Source organism: Stegostoma tigrinum, chromosome 22 (assembly GCF_030684315.1).
Source record: "Stegostoma tigrinum isolate sSteTig4 chromosome 22, sSteTig4.hap1, whole genome shotgun sequence".
NCBI classification, from domain to species: Eukaryota; Metazoa; Chordata; class Chondrichthyes; order Orectolobiformes; family Stegostomatidae; genus Stegostoma; species Stegostoma tigrinum.
In genome coordinates this window covers 23,386,127-23,405,879 of record NC_081375.1, presented here as the reverse complement: position 1 = coordinate 23,405,879, position 19,753 = coordinate 23,386,127, and the positions used below count along the sequence as shown (strand labels likewise).

The following is a 19,753-nucleotide window of genomic DNA, read 5'->3' as shown; positions in this document are numbered from 1 at the left end:
GGTTATAATCTTCATTTTGTTTCAAATCAACAAAAAAGTTTGTTGTTGTTTTCCAGTAAGCTACATGTCACTCATGAGTTATAATTCCTTTCACATCCATTAAGATACACTTAGCATCCTGCTGTTCTCAATCGTCCATACAATCAGCTATCTTCCCTCCCACAAAATCATTACTTGATGACATGCATCTTTGACATCTTCACCTGTAGGTCATCAAATATTTATCCTGCAACCATAATTTCATTTGGTGTGTGTTGCATTCACTGCAGTTTTGGCTGTGTAATGTTTATGTTCTATTTTCATTGCAAGTGTGCACTAGATTTTCCTGATGCGTGGCAGATGGAGAAATTAGCTTTCAGATTAGCTAACCTGTGACCATTCAGGAGATTTCCAGTCTAAAAGGCTTTCCAGCAATATGCTGATTTATAGGACAACTGTTTCCATTGCGCCTTGTATTAGAAAGTAGATAATCTACTCCCATGACAAAGATGATTATAATTTTGCATCGCACGTCAGATTCTCTCTGAAGATAATGGGCTTACAAGCATTGACACGCAATGTAGAATAAACGATACAATTTCCTGTTCATAGCAATAATGCAAGGATTAACAACTCTTTACCTCATTAACTATTTACATCATCTTTGCTTAACCCTTAAAAGATTGACAAAAGAGAAAAGACTGCTGTATCCATCAAATGCAATTTTTATCATTATAATATGTTCAAGTACCAGTGAGGATAAAATAAACTCAGTTTATTACACTAACATAAGCTCAAAAGGTACATCTGATCATTTAAATATAAAGCACTGAGCAACTAATTTAAGGCAAATATTTACAAATATACATATTGTTGGAATAATTTACTAAGCAAATTAGCAGGGAGAAAAAACAATGCAGGATTTACTTAAAATTCTGTCAGATCTCAAAATTAGTAAAGAAAGACTTGCATGTAATAGTGGCTTTTACAAACACCAGATGACACAAGTTGTTTCACAGTCAATTGGATTTATTTTAAAATGTAGTCACTGTTGTGGCATTGTAAAGTGACAGCACTAATTGCAATGGGATAATGATGACTTGATATTTTTTGTGATGTTGATTGGACAGGACACCAAAAGTAACTCCCCCGCTTTTCTGCAAAACAATGCCACAGGATGTTCTGCATAAAGCTGAGAGGGCAGATATTTAACATCTCATCCAAATGACAATGCAGCATTCCTTAGAATTGCACTGGATTGTCAGCCTAGGAAGTTGTACTCAGATCTTGGAGTTGGTCTTGAACCCAAAACCTTCTGACTCAGTCAAAAGAGTAAGCCACAGTCAACACAAAGATTGATCATGTTGGATTTTTCACAATTCATTATCCCTCTAGGGAAAGGTCAAGATGAGACCAATCCATATTCAGATCAAAACTCTTGTGTCAGGCCTTATTAAAGAGATAGAGTGGCTTCCTAACAGCATCTCTGCTCAGTAGTAGGAGACTGTCACTGAATTGAAATAAAATGCAACGATCCTGCATCAGGACAATCACAGCTGCAGCACCTTGTCATGGTAGCTGGGGGCTGTATAGCTAACATTGAAGGGTACACAAGTCCTCTGACTTGCTTATTAAAATATATCTCAGGCAACTGTGGAACAACACAGTTTTGTACTTGTTTTCCAATCAAATATTGGGGACAAGTCTACATATCTGCACTGCAAACCGTATGGACTGAAATTGATGCATGTAACACAAACAAACAATCAAGTGATCGTGTAGAAATCTTGGATTTGTGCAGCTCCCTGGATTTGCGTAGTGCAACACAAGTTCGCAAAATTGCCACCACAAAATTTCCTTATCATAATCTTGACAAGCAACTGATAAATATTTTCAGTTAGTCAAGGCCCCGCTCACTTCACTCAGTGGTTTTACCACCTGAGCTTTATGAATTATGTGATAGAATGATTGAAACAACAATCAATCTTCCCTTTAGACCACTGCTTATCAGACAGGTTCCTTTCATTGTTTTCCACTGTTCTGTTCTGAACAACTCATATCTGAGGAAACAGCAAGGAAATTATTAACTATTATTAGCATCGGCTTGCCATTCCCACAACATTGTGCTTTAAAATGCACTTTAATAAAAATATAATGACATAATGCAATGTTCTTTATATTTTTTTCCAATGATTTTGAATAGTAAGTTACTGAAACTCTGAATTTGTTCTCCACTGAGGTACAAATAATATCAGCGTACAATGATCCTTTTTCAATCTACACACTGAATTTAGTTTCTCTTTACTCAATTACCTTCTGAAATACACAACAAATAATGTTTTCCATCTTGCAGTTATGTTGGGATGGGATAGTCCAGCAAAGGCTGTGAACAGGATTGCAGATACTTTCACAGATAATTAGTGTCCTTCAGGGCCATGGGCCAAATGCTGGGAAATGGGATAAGGTTGAAGGTTAGAGATAATAAAGTGTAGAGCTGGATGAACACAGCAGGCCAAGCAGCATCAGAGGAGCAAGAAAGCTGATGTTTCAGGTCTAGACCCTTCTTCAGAAATGGTTCTGAAGAAGGGTCCAGACCTGAAACTTCAGCTTTCCTGCTCCTCTGATGCTGCTTGGCCTGCTGTGTTCATCCAGCTCTACACCTTGTTATCTCAGATTCTCCAGCATCGGCAGTTCCTACTTTCTTTGAGTTTGAAGACTGGTGTTTCTCATCTATCGGTGCAGACGTGATGGGCTGAAGGCCTCTTCTGCACTGTATGATTGGCTAAAATTCGAGGCTAAATGCAAAAAGAGAGTTTTCCTGCTGAATTAGGCAGAAATAAAGGTTACTAAGACCTTGGACCAAAATAGTGGCTGTGATTGTAGTTGGAATTCTACATCATCAATTGCTTTCTGATTAGAGGTTTATTGATTCAAAAATTGCTTTTGATTTCTATCCCAAACTTCCCCTACTTTCCTGAAGTTCTGAATGAGTTGGCTCATTGTTACGTTGAAGTTTCAAAGTTAGCATTTAGTACCGCAGCTTGTGAAAATGGCTGAGATCACCTATAAACACCCTCACATTTAAATCCAGAGGACATCACTGGATAGATTAGGAATCATGTGCCTTTCATGTCTTTGTGATATTACAAAGCATTTCACAACCAATGAAGGATTCTGGTTTCCTCCAAAGCTGTGCGGCTTAGGTGGATTGGCTATGATAAATTGCCCAGAGTGTCCAGGACGTGTAGGTTGGGTGAGTGGGAAACACAGGGTTATAGGGTAGGGGTGTGGGTTGGTGTGGACTTGATGGGCTGAATGGCCTGCTTCCATTCTGAAGGGATTCTATGATTCTGTGATTTTATCATTCTATGCCTCGTGAAGTAGGGCCATTGTTGGAATAAATGGGAATGTGCTAGTCATGGTGGACAGAGTTTATGTGACCCTTACTGCCCTTAATCAGTATGTTCTTTGATGAGGGAGGTGTGTGCTTTCTTCCCCTCAGTGTGTGTTCCAATTAAATAATTCCAGCAGCAAACTTTTGTCAGTTTTAAAACAAAGTTATTTATTATCACAGATGTATCAGCAATGACTCACACTTAACTTCCACACACTGTCATACACACAAAAATCACATACACACAGCAAGAAAAATATAACTTCAACCGAATAATAATCTCATTCTCTATCATGGCAGGCCTGCAGTTTCTTAGTTGAAGGCGATGCTTTAACATTGAAGGGGAGATCTATTGAAGCAAAAGATTCTCAGTAAGATAATAGGTTTCTTGTAGCTGAATTTGCTGGAGCTGGGTTTACATGTAAACTCAAAGTTGGGACCGGTTAGGTGGAAGGCTCCTCTCTGTTAGGATCTCCCACTTTTAAATGATAATTTTAGAAGCCTCGCCTCGAAATATGACACTTCTCCTTGTCAGAGGGCAGGGTTCAGTCAGGTCAGATTAAGTGCATGGAGACAACAGGTCGCTTAAGTCACCAATACCTCTATTGAACTGAAATTTTGACAGTGTATGCACATGAAACCTGCCAAAAGCATCTCTGCAGTTTGTGGATTTGTTTGGATAGTATGATATACCTCTGGAGAGTTAAGACACCCCTTTGGATATGATCTTGGGACATCTTTGGTGGGTTAGGGGCATGTATCAGGTAGCCTCAAATATACTCAAATATGCCTAGAAAGTAAATAAGCCCTTGGAATTATCCAGCTATCAAAGAATTGTTGAAGCTGTCAGAAATATCAAATCATCAACAAAGTGGTCAAACCTGTAAAGAGATTTAGCTCTGTTAGGCTTTAGCTTTAAAAATGTTTAGAGATTTTCTTCCATCAGGCAGAAGGCCTGAACATGCAAAAGCAGGTTTAGGAACAGCTTCTACCTGGCCGTTATTAGACTGATGAATGGACTCTCTAGCCTCAAATACCGCTGAACTTGCTAAGGTTGATCTTGCCTGAGTGCATGCCCTGAGCAGTGTAACCTGTATGTCTCTGTCTAAGTCTTTTTGAACTGTACATCCTTTACTTACTGTGATCTGCCTGTACTGCTCAAACACAAAGCTTCTCATTGTATTTCAGTACATGAGACAATCAGTCAGTCAATCAAGCAAAGTTTTTTCCATTTGTCCGTCGACATGAGCCGCAGAATGGATTTAGTTCAAGGATGTTCAAAGAACTTCATTTTTTTTAGTCAATGTGGGTGTTGTTTTTTAAATAGTGACATCACCAATGAATGCATTATTTTCTGTTAGCAGGTTCCTGAGGTTTTCCCCAGGTGGATACAAGGGTAGAATACTGGATAAGCAGTGTGGTGGGAAAAAGGGGGCAAATGGGGGATATGAGTTGGCGTGTTGGCACTGAGTTGATATGGGGCTATGTATAGAGATCAGGATAGGTTGGGGTCATAGATTGGACTGGGGGTATGGAGAACATGCAAGATATGTTCAAGCATAAGCTTGCATGTAGTGTAGGAGGGAATTGTGGGCACAGGGGCTTGGGGCATGAGATGGCATGAATGGTATGAGTAAGGCAAGGGAATGAGAATGGAATAAGGGACAGTATGGATGTGGGCTGGAGTATTGTTTTCGATTTTATTCCTGTGGTATTAATCTTTCCACACTGTGCTGATGATTGAATGCTGACCTTGCATCTTGGTCACATCGGTAGTGGGCAGTAAGCAATGTTCAGGTTTGCCCTGGCCCAAATCATAGGTCCAAACCAAAAGGCTGACCAGTCTTGCCCAAATTGGAATCTCAGGTGTTGGAATTCTCCTGTCTTTGTGAACTTGACCTAGATTCAGAAATTTGGTCCTTGTCTTTAAATAGCCATTTGTGCTTTTAAAAGCAGAGAGGAAACATGGCTGTCTAATCATATGACCTTTGACAAATTTAAAATCTTTTCCAAATAAGGGAGTGGCTACATTGAGTACATATTCCAGCTGTAAGTTTAATAATGTGAGAATTTAAAACAGCCAGACTTTCTGTCTTTGAATGATCTATTCAATTTGATAATACCCTTTCGGTTTGGTTTCAGGGAATGGCATTGTTTCAACAGCAGTCTGGAATATTCCCTTTGTTCTCTCTTGAGACAGGGGAGTGGTTTACAATGCACAAAGGAACTGAGGTGACCCTCAGGAAGATACTGGGGCATGACACAGTCAATTTGTACATTGGAAGGTCCCACAATGAGTTGATGAGCAGAGAATCTATTTTGTGATGTCGACCAGGAAAATGCATCTGCCCTTCTTCAAATAGAATGTTTAACAGCTGCCTTATAGGACCTTAACTTGACCATGATTCAAAAAGATGGCACAACTGTTGCACCAGGCACTCTTTCAGTACCAATGTGTTCTTCCAGATTATGTTCAATGGAATGGATCAGGTACCTACAACTTTCACAGATAAGGTGTCTTCATGGAGCCAGCAGTTGGATACAGGAGCTGACCTCTTATACTTTTCAGTCACCATTCAGTTCTGGTCAAATTAAAGCATCTAAATCGCAGAAGCGAAATATGATGGGCAGCTGATGTTGAAACTCTCCACTCTGAGCTAATGTTCCAGATTAATTTCTTCTCCTGTGTGTTTCTTTCTCAAGTAATCATTTATTTGAAGAAAGTTTGAGCAGTCTTTCTACTTCCCTAATTGGTCAATTAGGCTGTTTCAGAGTGTGTGGACCCTCAGCCTGGGAGGTCGGTTAGCTCAGTTCACTGGATGGCTGGTCTATATTGTAGAGTTTTATTTTAGGATGTGGGCATCTCTGGCTGGCCAGCATTTATTGCCCATCCCTAGTTGCCATAGAGAAGGTGGTGAGCTGCCTTCTTGAACAGCTGCAGTCCATTCACTGTAGGTTGACCTGCAATGCCCTTAGGGAGGGAATTCCAGGATTTTGACCCAGCAGCAGTCAAGGAACTATGATAGATTTCCAAGTCAGGATGGTGAGTGGTTTGGAGGGGAATGTGCAGGTGGTGGTGTTTCCTCGGATATGCTGTCCTTGTCCTTCCAGATGGATCGGAAGGTGCTGTCTAGTGATCTTTGGTGAACTTCTGTTGTGCATCTTAGAGACAGTATGTACTTCTGCTACTGAGCATCAGTGTGGAAGAGTGGATGCTTGTAGATGTGATGCCAACAAAACAAGGCTGCTTTGGCTTGGATGATGTCAAGATTCTTGAGTGTTTTTGGAGCTGCATCCAACCAAGCAACTGGGGATTATTCCATCACCCACCTGACTTGTGCTTTGTAGATGATGGAGGAGTCAGGAGGTGAGTTAGTCATTACAGTATTCCTAGACTCTGACCTGCTCTCAAAGCCATTGTATTTATATGGTAAGTCCACTTGTGTTTCTGGTGAATGGTATGCCCCCAGGATGTTGACAGTAAGGGATTCAGGGATGGTAATTGTCAAGGAGATTGTTTCTTATTGGAGATGGTCATTGAACCAAACTGCTTAAGTGATTATGCATGTACATGAAACTATTTTATGAATAATGTATATTTTTGAAATTAAAAAGAAAGCAGGGGAGAGAGAGGGGTGGTAGCAACTTCATAAAGAATGGGAGAGAGTGTGGGAGCAGCAGCTTCTGAAGCAGCATTAGAGAGAGTGAGGATTGCATCTTGCTAAAGAGAGCAGCAGACCTGCATCACCCTGTTTCTACCTGTCAGAGATGAATTTGTATGACAAACCAAGGAGTGTGCAGAATACCAGTGGAGGAAACAAAAAGAGAAAAAGTGTACATTTATACTTACTGAGATAGATTCAGTATTTTCACTGATGCTGTTGTTCTGAAAAATGCAAATAAAAATGTTTTGCAAATAAATTATTGAATCTTTTACAGCAGAGAAACATCATTTGGGCCAAATGGCCTGTGCCACTGTTCATGCTCCAAATGCACCTGGCTGTTAATCTGGCTTTTCCAAGATATGCATCAATTCTTTTTCTCTCTCAAGTGTATTCTTAAATGCATCTGTTCTAATTGCATTTTGTTAGTTATGATCCCACAGCACCAAAAGGTTGTGACCAAGTAAATGCCCAGGAGAAAATGAAACAGTTTATCATCAGGCAAGCTATCGTAAATTTCTGACCAGATCATTATTTTAATCAGATTTTTTTCTTTGGCCAGGTATCAATATCTCAGCCAATCAGGACGAAGAAACAGATCAGGAAACTTTTCAAATGGAAATAAACAAAGAAACTAAAAAATGCATCTTACGTGCACATACAGGGCACTTCTGGACATTGGTAAATCATGGAGGGATCCAGTGCACTGCTTCTGAAATGTAGGTTACCTGAATCATTCAAAATATGTTTCTTGTTATCAGGAAAATTATTATGAACCTAGACTAACACTATTGTATTGTTCAATTAGTTCACAAAACTCATTGACAATGTCCATCCTTACATTTGCACCAGCCATTTACACAATAGCCCAAATATTAGCTCTCAAAGCCATGTCAGTAGCATCAAGACACTGGTGGGGATATTTCCTGGAACTGAGAAACCGGCATTTCACTGAACGCTGTTGAGTTTTAACACTCTGTTGCTGCCACTGGAATTTTAACCCCAAAGAATGAAACTTATAGATAAGGTGAGTGGCAGGTGTCTTTTCCCTAGGGTGGGGGATTTCAAGACTAGGGAGCATACTTTTAAGGAGAAGACAAAGATTTAAAAAGCACAAGGGACAAGTTTTTTTACACAGAGAGGTTTGTGAGTGGAATGAACTTCCAGTGGAAGTGGTTGATTCAGTTAGAATGTTTAAAGGCAATTAGATAAGTACATACATAGGAAATGTTTGGAAGGACATGGACCAAGTGCAGGCAAGTTGTACTAGTTTAGTTTGGGGTTATTGTTGTTATGGACAGGTTGAACTGAAGAGTCTGTTTCTGTGTTGTGTTCCTGATGGGGCAATCTGCTCGGTGGGAGAGCTTAATCCCCAGTCTCTGGGGGTTAATCCAACAGACAGGAGCTTGAGGAACAGGAAGAGAGACCCACAAGCTGCAACTCCAAATCTTGCATCAGCTATTGGGTTTCACGAAGGCTGTAAAACATCTAAAGGCTTTAAAGCAGGTTAAATTCGAGGCTGTCACCTTCACGAAAGTATTTTAAAATACCAACTCCCTTCCTGGCAATCGGTTGCCCCAAATTGCCAAAGTTTAGCGAAAGCTTGAGAGGCTAAATAGTTTAGTCCTGCTCCTAATTTCTGTGTGTGCTATCTGTCAAATGATCAAAGTACTTCACTTCAAAAGGTGTTTGAACTCAGAAATAAAGGCAACATGGGGCAGCGCTGCAGTGATTTGATGATCAACCTCCATAGTGGAGCAGATATAAAGGAGCAAACAGTAATCTCGAACCAGTGGAGGGAGGTCCAAGCAGAGTCATACAGCTAAAGGAACTTCATTTTGATCCGGGACATTCAGAATGTGGATTTAGTAGCAGGTTTGCAGGAGTACAAATTACCAGTGGTGGTGAGCAAAGAATGAACACATAATATGCAGTTGTCTGCACAATAGACAATATGGGCAATACAGTTCTGGTGTAGCTTTAGGTTTGCAAAGGACACAGGAAGTGAGGCAGGGAAGGAGCTAGTTGGGAAAATCAATCTTTATTGGTGGAGGCATAAATTAATGTTAATAATGTTATCAATGTGGAAGAAAGAGAGCCAATCAGTAAATTAAAATATTACCTTCGTACAACACCTTTCACAAATTCAGGATAGTAATGGAAATAAACACTGTAAATCAGTAGAAATAAAAATCAGAGAGATATAGAACAGGTGCAGTCTGTACTGTAGGGATTCTTTGGAAAAACATAGGTAATATCCATTTTACTCTACAATCTAAATTCTGAATTAACCCCAAAGAGTGAATTATGTCCCAAAGTGTTTGGTGCATTTATGTCATTGCAATCACTATGCATTTTGTCATTTTGCTTCCAAGGCTTATCAACAAAATATCACTCATTTCTCCTCAAAATCCATCCCACATTGCCATTTCCTCTACCTCACCAGGCTTGCACCACACAATTTTAATTGTGTTACATGTGTAATGTTACATATGATTGTAATCTGGGCTGGTCACAATGTGGAATTTGTAATATGTACCTTGCTTATCTTTAATGAATATTATCAACCTGCTCAGGAATGGTGTACATTTCAGTTTTGGCTTCTGGGTATGAGTTACCGAATGGGAACAAGTGTGAGATGATTGCTGAGAAGGTGACCAGGTCTTCTGAACAGATTATTTTCCTCTTTTTAATCCAGAGATGCCAATTGTATGTTTGAAATTGAATGGCGCGGACGAAGAATAGCAATCAAGGCTAACAATGGCAAATATATTCGTACAAAGAAAAACGGGCATCTTGCATCAGTGAGTGATTCAGTTGGTGAGTTAATCCAGGTTGAAAGAAACTTTAAAAAGCGGAGCTGCAGGTGGATGGATTTGATTGTACTATTTTCAGTAACTACAATAAATCAATGCCGACCAATTCTTAGTCATGTCGATAGGGGTTAAATTATTCACATTAACATGTTTTTGTTTAACAAAGGCTATTGTAGAGACTGTAATGAGCTCAGCCAGGTAGACCTCATAGAATATGAGATCCCTGGTTGAAGCAGGATAACAGACCCCCCTCAGGGAGCCCTGGCTGACAGATATAAACAGGAGTGTCAGACACTCTCAGGAGTGTCCTCTGAGAGCTGGCTCTGAGGACACCGGACCAGTGTCAAGCACTATACTCATGTTAGTAAAACGTGACTCGGTGATAGGGCACTGGCCCCTCTGGAGTTATTTCAGCAATAGTGAAAAAAACAAATATATTCCTAAAGAAATTCAGTCGCACCAGTCATCTTTGAGATGGGATAAGCATTTCTGGCATCATGCTGTTATTTGGGAAGCTTGACTGATTTGATCCTGTTGTTGAAGACTAGGCCCAATATGTGGAGAGAATGTGTTTTTTTTCCCCAGGCAAATGATATTGGGATAGATGAAAAACAACAGTAATTCTCTTAACAGCTCGTGGACCTGCAACTTTTTCAATTATAAGGAGCCTAACGTTTCCTGAGGTACCTAATACTAGAACCTTCCAACAGTTGGCAGAATTAGTTAAGCATATTACGACCCCAGACCTGCTTTGATTCTGAGATGCTAATGATTTCATTTGGCAGTTTGAGAACCATCAGAATCCGTGTTGGAATAACTGACAAGGTTTAGATGACTGGCAGAGGCATGTAACTTCGGTTAACACTTAATGAAATACAGAGAGACCATTTGGTATGTGGGATTACTGATGTAACCATGCAAAAGCACCTACTAGAGGAGACAAAACTATGCTCAAGCAGGCACAACATCTGGCTTTGTCATGGGAAAATGCCATAAGTGGAGCATATGAGTTGTTGGGCATTTAGGTGGAAGTGAACACCCTCACCTGTTGTGCTGTCCCCCAAGCTCAGTCTGTGAGTGAAGGCAATTGCATAGCATCACTCAGGACATATCCTGAACTGAAGGACTCAGCAAAACCCCAAAACAAAGCCAAGCCTTGGCAAAACGGTTAACTTTTACTTCAGGATCCAGGCCGGCAAAGCCATTGCAGTTGCTGCCAGATTGCAAACCCGAGACAGCAAAAGAGTCTCACTAGGTCAGAATTGAGTCAGAGAACTCATCGGCCAGAATCTAACAGAGCTGGTTCAGCACAAATAAATCACTTAGTAACATCCAAATCAGAACTAATCAAAACAAACATCTGGTTAAATGGTCACCTGGCTCTAAGGGAGGTTGATACCAGTGTGGCTATATCATTGAGTGCAGAGCCAGTCTTTAAAAAAATTCACAATGGATTTCAACGCTTAAGATTGTGTAAGACCTCTGCTAGACAGAGTACCTATACCAGGGAACATTTATATATTAAGGGTAGAACTTCAGTCTTGTATGAGAAGCAGCTGGTTCAGTTACCATTAGTCAGGTATCTTGCTCACTTATTCCCCCGAGCTGATCTTCACATGAAGACAAGAGGCGGGCTATGGTCCACTACATACCACCCATATCTGAAGCTGAAATGGAGAAACCAAATTTAGTATGAAAACACCACAGGATAGGCTACAAGAGAAAGAACAGGCCTACATCCCCAGACTTTGACAGGGTGGGATTGTAGTAATTGTAACAAGGTAAGCCAGGTGGACCTCATAAAATTGGAGTGCCCTGATTGGGGCTGCTAACATGATCCAATCAGAGAGCTCTGACTGACAGATTTAAACAGGAGTGTCAGAGGTTCTGCTCATTCTGAGAGCTGGCTCAGTGTCAAGTACTATGCATGTGTGCCTTGATGACAGGATATTAGCTTCTGTGGAATTATTTCAGTTATGACTTGAACAGGTTTCCTGATTAAAATGATAGGCCAGGAATTCATGAATATGCTAACAAATTAGTCACTAACATTGCACAATGTAATTTCAGGGAAAAAGAGCATAAGATGTAATGAGATGCTACAATAAAGATTCCAAATCCAATTTAAACTCGCTAGCTTATCCCTTATTAGGGCAAAAATATCATTCACAATCTTAGATTCTTGAAGAAATCATTTTTTGGTTGATACACAAGATACATTGACCACATCCAACCACAGTATTCTTATAATAGTCACAATTACTATTTCATTTCATGAGTGCATAAATGACTTCTCTTAATTAAGTTTCAAAACTATCACCTTTAACATCTGTCCTTCAAAACATAAAGGTTAGAATCTCAATAACTTGAATGATTTTATGCCTTAGCTATAGAATTGTTTATTAAGCAACAATGGAAAGCGACAATAGGTTTTGTACATTAGTATACAAATAACTTATATTAAATAAACGTAATGTAAATTTCATTGGAGGTTTCATTGCAGAGAACTATAGAAATACGTACAGGAGAACTTTGATTGTTAAAAGCCCTTTCTAAATGTCACACTTGAATATTTTTTGCTTGAAATTGCCCGATGGGACATCAGTGAGAAAAGTGTGTGTTTCCATATGAATTTCTTGCCTGATCATTCAATAAAGACATGAGACAACTTCAGGTTAACATCTTTGCTGAAATACAAAACTGAGGAATTTCAAATGATTGCTAATGCTTTTGTCAATAGCAAACAGGACAACTTGGTTTCGCTTGCATTCTTGTTATAATGCTGAAATTGATTCAGGATGAAAAGACAAAAGGCAAGAAAATTCCCCCAGAATGATTGATTGTATTTCATCACAACTGAAGCTGTGAACTGAGTCAAAATTAAAGTGATATTTCTGTCTTGATGTGGCTTTAGGGGAAGATGAAGAGTTTACGTTGAAGCTTATTAATAGGCCTATCCTAGTACTACGAGGAGACCATGGATTTGTCTGTCACCACAAAAGCTCCAGCACACTTGATGCCAATCGTTCAGTATATGATGTCTTTCAACTCATGTTTGAGAATGGAGCTTATCATATTAAAGGTGAGAGACTGGATTCTGCATAGATCATCACATTTACAGATTTTCCAGTTATAAAGCATTGAAATAACTCGCTTTTTTTGGAGCCCATGAGCCTTTGTTTTTGCCTCAAGAACTGGAGCTGTAATATATTTTAATGTGCTTACATGCCTAAGATCAATTTCATCAACCATCAGATAAATTCCTGTGGACAAATTCTTACCTAAGTAAAGATATAATGTTACAGGACAGAATCTTATGGTTTTGTAGGTGTCTTGCTCATTCATTACAATGGTGATAAGACACCTGAGCTGACAGTTCACATGAAGGCCCATATATTTTCTTGCAATCAGGCGGCATGAAAGCTAATAATGGGCCTTTCTGTGAATTCAAGTCCTCGGGATGGAATGTCCAGCCAGCGAGAGTTACCAGCCAATCAGAGGCTCACAGCTGTCAGACTTGGCAGCATCGTGGGAGATGACGCCTATCATTGCTTCAGGAAGGACAACAAAAATGGCAAGGACCAAGGTGACAAGAAGGTGCTTTATGGGGCTGGGTTCCTGAGGTTGGGGATAACAGGGAAATGGGGGTAGTCAGGAAGTTGTAAGCAAGGGTAGGTAAGGGTAGGTAGTTGGTTATCAGTGGCACTTCCTGCAAAATGCCCATTCCTTCCATCATTCCCAATTTAGTGCAGGTCAAAGGACCTTCGACTGCAACTAACAGGCTACCTACAATGCTTCACTAGTCATGTGGGCTGCGTCTTATTTCCTGTCTGGAGCTGAAATGATTCTAGCCCAGGTTGGAATAGACCCTTACATGATCCTTAAATCGTTATTGATTGCTATTTAAAGCCTCAGTTGGTGATGTGTTAGGAAGGTCACACATAAGCCTTCCTGTCCAGAACTTAATTCAAGTGGAGCAGGAAGATAGGAGAGTCCAAACCTACTTAAGTTGCCTTCATACTGCAGGCCAGTCGTCTCCGAGACCCCAAGGTTCTGCCTTCTGTGGATTTCATTATGTAGGCTGCTACTGTAAATCTTAAAGGACCTTTTGCCCTTTGGCTTGTGCGATCAGTGTATTGAGAGGATTCCCTTCAAAGTGAGGGTGGTGGGTATCTGGAATGCAATGCCTGGGAGGCTGGTAGAGGCGAGAAGCCTCATAATCTTTAAAAAGTACTTGGATCAGACTTGGCATGTCATTACATTCAAAGCAATAGACCAAGCGCTGGAAAATGGGATTAATGTAGAGAGTGCTGCAGATCTGATGGGCCGAATGGCCTCTCCTGTGCTTATTTTGGCTTATTGACCTTATAGTTTTCCAACATTACTCTCATCTTTGACATAGTCATAATTTTGTCAGGATTGCAATTTTGCGTCAGAATTAACCTTGTTCAGTGCTAACCTTGTTCAACATGCAATAAGCTGACTGAGTGTTTGTTTAGAGTTTGTTAACTCATATAGCTTTCATAAACCCCCAATACCCTTTTGTTTTTGCACCAACAGTGAATGTAATTGTTACAGAATATTCTGTCTAAAATGCAACTTTAAAGGAATATGGGACTCTTTGAGGTAAATGGTTGTGTACATGTGTATGTATTTATAGATTCAAAATAAATTCCTAATAAATTTATGTCTATTGATTAAGATATTAAACTAAGGCCCCACCTGCCTTCTTGAGTAAATGTAAAACATTCATGGCACTATTTTGAAGAGCAGAGGAATTATCCTTGATGTCATAACTAATATTAGTCCTCTAAACAACATTAAATAACAAATTAACTAGTCATGATCACATTGCTGTTTGTGAGAGTTTGCTGCATGCAAAGTGGCGTTTCCTGTATTAAAACAGTGACCACATGGTCCAGTGGCTGAGTGGTTAGCATTGATCCTTCGCAGCACCAGGGACCCCGGTTTATTCTAGCCTCTGGGAATTGTCTGCGCAGAGTTTGCATATTCTCCCTGTGCCTGCATGGGTTTCCTCCAGGTGTACCGGTTTCCTCCCACAGTCCAAAGGTGGTTAGGTGGATTGGTAAATTGCCCCTGGTATCCACAGATGAGCAGGCTATGTGGTTAAGCCATGGATATTTTCATTTTCATGTGAATGTAAAAATATCCTACTGCATTACCTAATGAGAAACAAAGAGTTTTCCTGATGTGCTCGTCAATTCACAATCCTTAACCAACATTAGACTAATGATTCACCAAAAATTGTATTTGTCAAACTTTGCTATGTACAATTGACTGTCACACCTAAAATGTGGCTAGGTGTTAGAACAAAAAGAAATTCAATGTAGGGGAATTATTTCAAAAAATTTTGAAAACATGATAAGGTGCTATATAAATGTGAGCTCTGCTGTATCGTAGAATTTGAAAAGCTTGCTGTCATCGTTTACATTTGCATATCCATTACAAATACACAGAGGCACGGGCATTAAATTCATGTGGAATTTCATGCCAAGTCTAGCCATCCACTCAAATTAGGTGTTTTAAACCTAAGATGAGAAGCTGAAATTAAATGCTGCAAATTTTAAAAATCTATTCATGTTCTGCAATTTAATGAAACGTTCTACCCTGGATTAATTAGAGCAATTTATTTATTAAACATGATGCACGGAAAGCATTCATCCTGTTTTACACTTCAAAAGGGCCATACACATTTCAAAACCCTGAAAGGCTGCAAGATTGAAACAAAGACTCCAAACACAACATCATGTTGTCCAACAATACACAACCATAAAATTGCAGAGAAATTAATGCATTTGATGGCTCATTCAGCATACTCACTTCTGGATCTGGAAGACTGCCATTTTATTTGAGTCAACTAATCCCAGGCAATTTGACTGAAGAATAAAGCATTTGCTACTATAATTGAGAATACTCCGACTCTTCTTAATACGCTGAGACCTGGCTGCATCCAGTAGCTCAGAGAACATGAATTCAAATCCCACCATGGCAATTTGAGAAGTTTAGTTCTGCTGAAAAATATATATATCTGATGGCAGCAACAAATGACCATGAATCTGTTGAAGTCAAAACACAACTAGTTCACTAATGCGTTTCAGGAGGGAAACGTGCTGTTCTTATCCACTCTGACATATACATCTTCAAAGTTCCATGCTGAGGTGGTTGCTTCAGATTCTGTAGCAATTCAAGCAAATGGGCTCCCACTACTTTTTCAGGGTGAAGAATGCAGGCATTGTTAGCGATGTCACACCTCAAGCATTGATCATTTTTAAAGAATTATCTAAGTATTCTACTGCCTGGACTGATAAAGGAATAGAAAACGGTCATCCATGGTAGCAAGCTGCTTCATGAGTCATAGCTGTTAAAAAATAGAGAAAAGGAAACTAATTTAGAGAAATGCTAAACCACAATTGAGGTCACTATTCCCATAAAAGTAAATTTGTATGGAAAGCACAATGAGGAACAACGTTGTGCAATAACCAAAGACACGAAGCTTGATTGTGTATAGAAGAGATCAGTTTTTGTCGTAGTCTTTATAATTTGGTTTGGTGGATACTAGCTGTCTTTCCTCATTTTCCTGAGCACATCTTCTTTCTTCACAGGCTCTGATGGTAAGTTCTGGTACATATCCAGTACTGGGACAATCTGCACCGATAGTGTCATTCCTGAAGACTTTTACTTAGAATTCCGAGATCAAGGTCGACTGGCTATCAAAGGAAAGAACAAAAAGTATCTGCAAGGAAATCAAGCCGGCACACTTCGGGCGGATGCAGACGAAGTGGACAGTTTGACACTATGGGAATATTAAAGGATGGAAGCAGTAGAACATAGGAACTCCAGCTGTATTCCTTGTCATCGACCCAAAAGACACATAGAGCAAAATTGGAGGACTGTCTGCCGAGACTAATATTCAAATGTTGATTCATTTCCTTTGATAAAAGAAAGCATTTCAATCTGTAATATGGGGCAACTTAAAACTTCATGATATAAATGTTTAGCATTTTGATGAGATATTGATTTCTGTTATGCTTGGCACCACTATCTCATTCAAGGATCTTTATTTCTGGTGGGCTTTATTTTTTGATATTTAATAAGGGATAAGAGTCTTTCAAACTCACACTAGTTCATGTTAACTGATTGCTTTGTAGTTATCAGCAGGATTTGAAACACAGTGATTTGACCCTTGAATAGGTATTGCATCAGCATAGCCTAGAAATGGGAAATAAATAAAAACCAAAAGAACTGCGGATGCTGTACATCAGGAACAAAAACAAAGTTGCTGGAAAAGCTGAAAGGGTCTGGCAGCATCTGTGGAGGAGAAAACAGAGTTAACATTTCGGGTCCGGTGAGCCTTCCTCAGAACTCTGTTCTAAGGAAGGGTCACCAGACCCGAAACATTAACAGTGGAAAATAAATGATGGTTCTTACTCATTGCGTGAAATCCAATATGATTCAAGTTCACAGCAACAGACAGAGAAGATTGTTTTACTTAATAATAATGGCAAATAGATTAAATCTATGACAAATAGAATCCAAATTGGCTCAAAAGTGTATTTCTTTTTATATAAAAATGCTTTAAAAGAACGCAGTTTGCTTTGGACGCAGTATAGGCTTGCAATACAGACTCAGCCAGCATTCCCAGTACCAATTCTGACATTTATTTCATTACCTGTGTGGGAAGGTACTTAAGTATCTCCCACATTCCCATTCTGCAAATGGCCAGTTTTATTCAGCTCCTGGAGGATTGCTGGTGTCAGTAGAACTGTATCATATTAAGGGTCTCCACTTCCAGAAAAGCAGGAAAGAAGTGGGAGAAAACTGGCAGGAAATGAAAAACATAACTGCAGCTCTTGGGGTTAATCAAAACAATTAAAAATATGTTAAATGTCTGGGATCTGCCACACACTTCTTGAATATCTCAAGTTTATTTTCTACCACGCCAGCATGGTTGTACTTTGTTGATAAAATTCCTATACACTAAGAGCAAAGCCACAGGCAATTTCTCAGTGATATGTCAATTCAGGTCAATCTTTGATTACGTTAAACAGATTTAGCTTACCTCTTCACTTAGTCATTTCTGTGTGCAATGTTTTTGTATATTTTCATCTGTAATTGTATATCTGGATTATTTATATAGTTAAACTAGTTTGATTTGTTTTATGATACAAAAAACTTTGTAAAATGGATCTGTATTGTTTGGATAAATTATTTTTCCTGGTAAATGTCACTATAAGTTAGGGCACACCACTGAAGAAATCTAAACAGTATCCTCTTTAATAGTTAATAGATACGGCCTATGCCAGTCATCCAGTGGCATGCTCCATTATCACTTTGGGGTGCCACTGATTCAATTTTTAAAATAACTTGGGTGACAAAAATCAGATTATGAAAACAAATACATTTATAACTATATTTATAATAAGATAGCAGATGTGACTGAAAGTTTTAATAAAGGGTTCACTGAACCATTACAATACTTTTACCTCATAAACCCAAAGATTGGTTTGCTGCGAACTGTGATGTCCCAGGTTATCACACTTGTTTGCAACTCCTTCCAAGGTATTTGGACAACTTTAACATCAGGTAATCAGCAGTGTATAGATGCTCCAAGATTGTCACTGATCGTTTGCTCACTGAGACAAGCATGTTGATTACTCTCTTGTGCAAAGTACACCAACAGAATTTAGTGACAGCAATTGTTCCAACCTGCAGGTTTCCCAATGGCCAAGCCAAAATGAATGACTCATGTAAACATTTAAACCTCCAGATATAATGAAGTGGACTTCATGAACGAGTAGGTAGCAAGAACTGCAGATGCTCGAGTCAATGATAATAGTGTGGAGCTGGAGGAACACGACAGGTCAGGCTACATCAGAGGAGCAGGAGAGCTGACATTTCGGGCCTGGACCCTTAATCAGAAATGGGACCAGGAAGTACATCATTACACAGGTCAATTTTACATTAAGACAACCCTGTGCCCGGGAAGAGGTAGAAATGAATGATAGGCTCTAGAAGATGCAGACCCTCAGCAGTTTCATAAATTTCTTTTGCAAAATAGTGGCCTCCAAGACAAAGCAGGTAAAGAAAATGCCATGCAGTTGTGATAGTACCGATGAAACCTTATAATGTTTTAGTACCTTAAAGGTATTGTTGTTGTATTCCTGATATTATTTCTGTAATTTGTCATAACATCACTGCTCCTCCTTGGAATGCCCTCCGATGACAAACGGAACAATATTCTTATCCTCCACCTCTCAAAGAAACACTTCCATTGCTGCATCTACAAGTCTGGGACATATTCCTAAGTGCACCTCACAGATACTAGTTCAGAATACTGTTGAAGAACTTTATAAAATTGAGTTTTACATTTCAAAAAAGCACCTTCTGAAGGCAAGCATTTAAAAGTTGGCTGTTCCATTCTTAAGTATGCAAGCTTCCTGTTACTGATGAATGACCCGAACAGCAGTTCATTTTGAAGACTTTTCGAGGGTTAGGGGTCATCCAGGTTCACCATATGTTTCCCTGATAGGAAGCATTTATCATAACTTCCCATGCTGATCTTCAACCAACGGAAGAAGTCCACTTTGCTCTCTCTATTTAGGTCACATGCATTATTTGGGAGAAAATGACTATTTATACCAATTTGGAAAAGCCACATCTAGAATCATACATGCACTCCTTGTAAGCACATCTTGTGAGAAAGTATTCATTAGCACCTGCTCCGTGTACATCTTTATGGAATATTACAGTCAATTTCAAAATAAGTTGGTTAATGCAGCCAGAAGACAGAAGACTATGTTCACTACTGAGTAAAATAATTAAATCTGGGCCATTTGCTCCTCTCATGCTCCCTAGTAAAACACAGAAGTGTAGATCACAGG

At 39.4% G+C, this 19,753-nt stretch overlaps 1 protein-coding gene across 1 annotated transcript in view; it reads left to right on the top strand.

Annotated features, from left to right (window-relative positions):
• fscn2b (fascin actin-bundling protein 2b, retinal) overlaps positions 1 to 18,348 on the top strand; it is a 32,334-nt gene extending 13,986 nt beyond the window's left edge. Inside the window, exons 2-5 of the mRNA XM_048555301.2 lie at positions 7,598 to 7,754; positions 9,734 to 9,855; positions 12,766 to 12,933; positions 16,475 to 18,348. Coding sequence (XP_048411258.1) covers positions 7,598 to 7,754; positions 9,734 to 9,855; positions 12,766 to 12,933; positions 16,475 to 16,680 — 653 coding nt within the window. The 3' untranslated portion in view covers positions 16,681 to 18,348. The remainder of the gene's footprint in view (positions 1 to 7,597; positions 7,755 to 9,733; positions 9,856 to 12,765; positions 12,934 to 16,474) is intronic.
• The last annotated feature ends 1,405 nt before the right edge of the window (positions 18,349 to 19,753 follow it).